At 42.6% G+C, this 7,678-nt stretch overlaps 1 protein-coding gene across 3 annotated transcripts in view; it reads left to right on the top strand.

The window, feature by feature from the left end:
• Positions 1 to 4,264, top strand: part of LOC129751472 (uncharacterized) — a 56,660-nt gene extending 52,396 nt beyond the window's left edge. For all 3 annotated transcript variants that reach the window (XM_055747012.1, XM_055747011.1, XM_055747013.1), the window contains exon 6: positions 3,777 to 4,264. In XM_055747012.1, the coding sequence (XP_055602987.1) occupies positions 3,777 to 3,869 (93 nt within the window). In that variant the 3' untranslated portion in view covers positions 3,870 to 4,264. The remainder of the gene's footprint in view (positions 1 to 3,776) is intronic.
• Positions 4,265 to 7,678: the final 3,414 nt, after the last annotated feature.

A 7,678-nucleotide genomic window follows, 5' to 3' on the forward strand; every position in this document is an offset into this window, starting at 1 on the left:
CATTCATCCGGCGAGCGTAAAATCCATCATCCACACGTTCGGGGAACACTATAGGAATAGGCAAAAAATCAGGACCATCTGACCCAAATCTGGACTGTAAGGTAATCAACCTCATCAACCGGAATCGATCGATGTCCATACGGGATTTGGCGAAAAAAGTTAGAACATTGATCGGAATGGTACAGCGGATCAAGAAGCGGAACAACCTGTAAACATACAAGAAGCAGAAAGTGTCCAAACAAACGACTGAACAAAAATCAAGAGCCAAAATCAGAGCCCGGAAGCTGTATCATCGGATTTTGCAGAAGCCAGATGCGTGCATTCTCATGGACGATGAAACTTATGTAAAAGAGGATTCCAGTACTCTTCCAGGACCACAAATCTATCCGGAAGCTATTGGGGAGGATGTGAGTGACCACGAGAAGTCGATTGGGGTGGAAAAATTTGGCCAGAAAGTGCTTGTGTGGCGGGCAATCTGCTCCTGCGGATTGAAGTCGGCGAGTTTCTTTACAAAAGGAACAATAAATGCCGATATCTACCAAAAGGAGTGTATGCAGAAAAAGTTGCTGTCACTATACAAGAAACATACGACTCCACCATTGTTCTGGCCGGATTTGGTGTCAGCCCACTACGCTAAATCCACTCTTAGATGGTTTAAGGATAACGATGTAGATTTCGTTGAGAAAGATATTCACCCACCAAACTGCCCTCAGCTTCGCCCCATAGAACGATATTGGGCTATCGTCAAGAGAGGTTTCAAGAAGGATGGTAAGGCCAACAGGACCATGGCGGTTTTCAAGAAAAATAGGAATGCTGTCAGCTGTACAAAATCTAATGAAACGCTTCAAGTCGAAAGTCCGAGAATCTTGCCAATAATTACTTTTTTACTTGTTTTTTTTTTATAAACTGGAATAAGCTTCTTGAAACACTTCCGAACTGTTTCTTTGTTTGAATCATCAATAAAATCAATACAATGATTAAAAATGTGTTTATAACTTATTTTCGATACACTCCTTACGTTAGACAAAATGTGAAAAGCGTTTCACTGTTGAAATTTGGAAAACAAAATGCGTTATATTCGCATCTTCCACTAAACTTGTGATTTCATTTACCCTTTAACAAGTAGAATATATGTACAATCATGCATAAGGCTGGATCAAATATAAATTTCTTCTTTTGTCAACCAACCTTCCCCACCCTTCGAAATTAAGTTTCAAGTATTTTATGTGAATTTGGAAAAAAAATTCAAATATCCGAACGATTACAATATTAAAAAGCAAATTGTGGAAGATGGGAGTTGTTTCACCTTTTGTATTCTTGATTTTATTAAATTTGTCGATAAAAAATTACTTGATTTATAGGTTTTGTGCAATTATACAGTACGCAATTTTGTTGTATACAAGCTTTCGTGCAATTTATTCCAATTTATATGTTTTTTGCATATTTTTTTATTATGCCCCTCCTCGCGTTGTTCGAAATCCGAGTGACACACGAAGGATAAGAATTTTGTTCCGGCCTAATTTAAGCTGAAAAAGTGGAAATTTGAACATTGAAAAAAATTCCCGTTGGCCGTTAACGTGACAGAAAAAACTTGGCCGAACTCGAGCAAACAACATGAAAAAAAGAGTTGAATAAACAACGGCTGATAGAACTTTTTAAATTTTCTTTCTTAAGAAGTGTAAATAACCGAAACATATAACACTTTTATAAGGAATAGTTTGTCTCTTCATCAGCTTAAAAAAACACACAAGCTCATCGAAATTTTTCAACTCTGATCACCAGCAGCCATCAGTCGGAACACTACATTTGTCCGGGAAAGAACTCTAAACTTTTGCGGACGAAGAAAAAAAGGCGTGCGGCTCGCACAAGGCATCGCCTACTTCCCCTCTTTTCTAAAGGGTGATACGGTCAAAATTTGGTCAATATCAACTTGACGTATTTCTTCCAATTTTGCATTTAAAAAACCTAAACACCCCTCATTTTGAAGGTGTGTGTGTGTGTGTAGAATTTTGCTCCTATTTTGATTTTGGAATTCACTCTTCAGTTGTCAAAATGCCGTGCAAGGAAGAAGAGCAGCGTATCAAAATTTTGCTCGCACATCGCGAAAATCCGAGCTACTCGCACGCAAAGCTGGCAAAATCGCTAAAAGTTGCCAAATCAACCGTTACAAATGTAATTAAAGTGTTTGGGGAACGTTTGTCGACATCCAGGAAGTCTGGATCGGGGGGAAATCAAAAACCGGAAGCCGCTGAGGCGACAAAGAGAGTTGCCGGTAGTTTCAAGCGAAACCCTAACCTCTCTCTCCGCGATGCCACAAATAAGCTGGGTGTATCGTCTACAACCGTGCATCGAGCCGAAAAACGAGCCGGACTATCGACTTACAAGAAGGTAGTGACTCTGAATCGCGATGATAAACAAAATAAGACGGCCAAAGCGCGATCCCGGACACGACGATGCTGACGAAGTTTGACTGCGTGGTAATGGACGACAAAACCTACGTCAAAGCCGACTACAAGCAGCTTCCGGGACAGGAGTTTTATACGGCAAAAGGAAGGGGAAAGGTAGCAGATATTTTCAAGCACATGAATCTGTCAAAGTTCGCGAAGAAATATCTGGATTGGCAAGCCATCTGTACCTCTGGCTTGAAAAGCAGCATTTTCATAGCTTCCGGGACTGTCAACCAAGAAATTTACGTGGAAGAGTGTTTGAATAAACGTCTGCTGTCTTTCCTGAAGAAACACGGTTGTTCCGTACTGTTTTGGCCGGATTTGGCATTTTGCCATTACGGTGAAAAGGCCATGGAGTGGTACGCCGCCAACAACGTGCAGGTGGTTCCCAAGGACAAGAACCCTCCCAACACGCCAGAGCTCCGCCCAATTGAGAAATACTGGGCTATTGTCAAGCGGAACCTAAAGAAGACCAAAAAAACTGCTAACGACGTGCAGCAGTTCAAGGCAAACTATCTTTCTGCGGCGAAGAAGGTGGACAAGGTGGCTGTATAAAATCTGATAGCAGGGATTAAGCGTAAGGCCCGGCAATTCGGATTTGGAAAAGCGGAAGCCTAAATGAATACTTTTCCTGAATTTTATACTAATTCAATTGAAAAAGAAATTTAATTTGATTTTTTAAATAAACGGTTTAACCGGTTTAACAAATTTTGACCGTATCACCCTTTAAATGTGAAAAAAGTTATATGAAAACATAAAATCTGAATTAAGATGAAATGTTCAAAAGACATTGTTCTTACTCATACTTATACCTTGAACATTTCAGATTGCCGGTTTATTAATTAGTACGGGTTAAAAATCTGGAATGTTTGTTAAAAAGCATTTTAGTTAATTTTGAATGTATCTATAATTGCCTCGGGAGGGGGCCCTTAATCCGGGCATGGATTAATACAAAACATTGTAATTTTCAAAATACTGAAAGTGTTTGTTCTACCCGGCTTTCCCCAACCTCTAATGTTTTTTTCCTCTTCTTGCCATTATTTTAACTTTGTAGTCACTTATACAACAACAAAAATGATAAAAAAATATAAAAAATGCTAAAAGGCTTGTTCCAAGACATTTGAAAAGGTTTTATTTGGCTTTGCCATGCAGAGATTCAATGGAATGGTTTGATTAGTTAAACATGTGTTGAACTAAAAACAATTTCCAACTCCCATAGATCTTAATTTTTCAACATAATTAAACAGGTGTAAAACAATCTCTCAATTGCAAAACCGAAGACTAATTGATAAACTAATTATCTCTATACGTTTTTCTGTTTCGTTCTAGATGCGAGTCTACAATCAAGAGTACAACCCGATGCCGGAACTGAACGAGGCTCTGGCCTACCGTGAAGAGTACAACAAATTATCCAGTCAGTAAACAAGTATGCCAACAACAACACCCATAGCTCAGCAACGCCTCTCTCGCCCAGCAAACAGAACCAAATTGGCCATCTTCAATCCAGTTCAATGGAAACCGTCCCTCACGGAGTGAATTTCGTACAGTATTCAAAGTAGTTACACGCTAGCATCTTGGGGCGATGGAGGAAAACTCGAAAAAAAGCTCCCTCCACGAAGGTTTCGCCAATAATGTAAACATTATACTGAGGATGAAACTGTATCTGGTGAGCACACTACTTAGAAGTCGAAGTAGACGCAGAAATACACAGACACACACACACTTACACCCTAGACTGGAGCTTATCGTGTTACTTAAGACCATCAAGCGTAGACTTTTAGCTAATAAATAATTCTCTAGCGTATTAGCACAATGGCTAACCCTCCATCCAATTCGTGATCGCAACCGGTCGTGACCTAGCCAGATTAGAGTGGAAACTATAAGTCATTCAAGATTCTCGGGTGGCATCTGGAACATTGTGTGCTGCTACTCAGAGGCGCGCACACACAAACAGACTCACAACTAATAGTTTCGAAATGAGTAGGTATAGCACTGGGTAGAATGATGACATGGCCCAAAAGTTCGAGGAAGTGGCAAAGACTCGGGCATCTCCGGGGGTTTCTGCTTTGCTTGCGGTCGTTGCGTTTTTCCACAGTCGCTAGATATTATACCCTCTTGGATATCTTTTTCCTCCAGCAGCGAGTTCTACAATAACCCGGCGGCAGAAGCGGAAGGAAGGAGGACACCACCTTCATCCGCCCCATTGAAGCAAAGCGCAAAATTCTGTGGCAATCAGTCCCACCGAAAGCGCTCGCTGCTTTTGCTGTTTTCATGTTTTAATCCAATTTCTTGCGGACGGCATATCGATGTTTATGGCACAAACGCAGTTATGTAAAGTGGTGTACCTTTGCTGGAGGATTGGATCCTCTCCCAGAGGGAGCTTGGGAGTGGGGAAATGTTAATTGTGAAATTAGCCCGTGGATACGACGACGGAAGAGACAGAGCCGGGAAATCTCTCTGCTAATTGGATCAATAGTGGAACGGAATATTGATTAGCTCTAAAAATTGCTGACGTAGAACGAAATTCGCAGTCGGGAATAATAAAGTTCTTAGAAAGATGAGAGTTATTGCCGGCTCGAAAGATACTGGCGCGCAGTTAAAAAAATAAGTTTTAAATGATGTGTCAAAAATTTAATTTTTAAATTATCTCATATTGAGTCTCTTGGTTACTCAAGATTAGGATTTTAATCCGAATAAAAATTCAATGATCTTAAATTACAGATGGTTTGAATTCCAACATAGCGTGAAAACACCAATAATGTGTGATAATCTGTGTGTTTTTGAGATAGCTGCCAATACCAAAAAAAAAGGTCAAACCCTTTCACCATCTTTCTGGCACTCTGTGATTTCCTCAATTTAAATTTTTGAAAACTTTCCTTTTTATGAACTCTTTATCAACATAGCCCAGAATTTTCCTTTTGATAGTAGTTGAGATAAGTTTCAAGGAGTCGGTATAAAAAGAGCTATGTTGCCTTTCGTATTTCGTTAAAACAGAGCAAAAACTTCGCCGGATCTGTAAAAAGGAGTCATCTTGCATTCTTTTTCATACTACCGTAATTGTAGCTAAAGTTTTGTACGACTTACTGACCCACGGATTGCGTCCCAGATCAAGTACTTCGTACCAAATTTTAATCAACACGGTACATTATCGAACAATTTATTCCCAATTGTTTCGCAATTTTCCTTTGGGAAATACGTCGATTCTCACGACCGCGTCCAAAATTTTTCATCGAAGCACTCATTTTTTTCCATTCCATTGGTATCTAACAACTAGGGTTCTAGAGCTTTCTATAGATATCTAACGACTGCTAAACGATGCCTTAAGACTTAGCAACCCATGCAGGGACCCTAAAAAAGAGGAATAAGAACAGGTAGCTCTTCACGAATACGGTTTCTACTCTCTCCATAAGGTAATCAAATAAAGAAAGAGAGGATGCTAGAAACGCCTTAAACAACGTCAGTTGGACAGGGATTGCGTCATGAGGACCCCGGCATATATCCGTAGACTGGTGGAAAGCTACTTCCGTAATCGTCAGATACAGTATGAGATCAGCGAGGAAATGAAGACACTGGAAGTCTCGTCAAGAGTTCTGCTAGGTTCGTTACTTGGTCCGATCTTGGAACATCTCGTATACCGGCATATCTCTGTAGACTGATAAGAATCTACTTGCATTAACGCCAGGTACAGTATATGATTCGTGGGAAGTCATCAAGCCGGCTTCATGGAGGGACGGTCTACGACGGAGCAGATCTTCACCCTACGACAAATCCTCCAAAAAGTCCCTACGCACCATCTATTCATCGACTTCAAAACCGCATACGACACGATCGACCGCGACGAACTATGGAAAATCATGGACGAGAACGGCTTCTCCGGGAAGCTGACCAGACTGATCAAGGCGACGATGGATGGAACGCAGTACTGTGTGCGGATCTCACCCGATTGTCGAATTGATTCGAATCACGCAGGGGGCCTCGACAAGGCGATGGTCTATTCTGTATAATGTTCAACGTAGCGCTAGAAGATGTTATTCGACAAGAGGTGGGCAAAATGCGGGACAGATCCAGTCAACTTATCTGCTTTGCCGACGACACTGATATAGTCGGCAGATCATCTGCGGCGATGGAGGAGATCTACCGAAAACTGAAACGCGAAGCAGGAAGGATTGGGTTAATGATTGATACGTCCAAGGCGACGTATATGTTGGCCTGCGGATCTGAGACCGACCGAGCCCGCTTGACCAGTAAAAACAAGGTCACGATCGACGGCGACGAGCTGTAGATTGTCGAAGACTTTGTCTATCTCGGCTCACTGGTGACCGCAGACCATGACACCAGCCGTGAGATTCGGAAGCGAATGATCAGTGGAATTCGTGCCTACTATGGACTCCACAAGCAACTGCGTTGAGAAACTAAGCCCCCGCACAAAGTGTAACATGTACACAATTAAAGCTCTGGGCTCTGGGCTGGTAGTTCCACCTTCTCGTGGTCCAGGGCGGGAACGTGTCTGCAAGTCCGGCGTATTGCAGATGTACGGCCAAGAGAACTATCACTAAACCCACTAGAGGCCGTCGACGGGTCTGCCAAACCCGCGCGGAAGAAGTGGTGCACCCGGATACTTCTTAGGTGCCAGTACTCGGGTGTGAGGACGAGGGTCCAACACGCGTTCGGGGGGTCATGGCCCTGAAATGCGGATGTGACCGAAGGGAAAGCGATTGCCAACTCATTTTGCATTTCGGTGGGTATAGACCCGACTCGCAAAACGAGTAGATGTGCAAAGTGGTGGCCAATGGTGGGCCGATCACTTAGAGACGTGTTTTACACGTCAGTGTCAGAGATGCACAGTTTAAGCCGGAGGTGTAAGGGTTCGACACGCGTTTCGGGAATTGATACGCCCTAACCGCGAGTGCGACCTGATGAGGGCGGTCTACAGCTCGATCTGCGCCTCGGGGAGTAAAGCACCCGACTTGAAGATTGAGTATAGTTGCGCTGAGTAGTGACTTAAGTCGACAATACTTGTGAGTTCGGAGGAGTCTGAGTCCTACACTTGGCTTAGGAGGCTTACCCCCCTGACCCACGTGTTTGAACAGAGGAAGTATCGTCGACAACTCGTGTTTCTGGACTTCCTGGACTAGATCCACAAAGTTAGTAGTTGCGCTACATGGGGACCTCATTCACACGATGAGATGTCGGGTCCTAACTCGTCAGAGGAGGGGTTGCGCATCGAGTTG

Source organism: Uranotaenia lowii, chromosome 3 (assembly GCF_029784155.1).
Source record: "Uranotaenia lowii strain MFRU-FL chromosome 3, ASM2978415v1, whole genome shotgun sequence".
NCBI lineage: Eukaryota > Metazoa > Arthropoda > Insecta > Diptera > Culicidae > Uranotaenia > Uranotaenia lowii.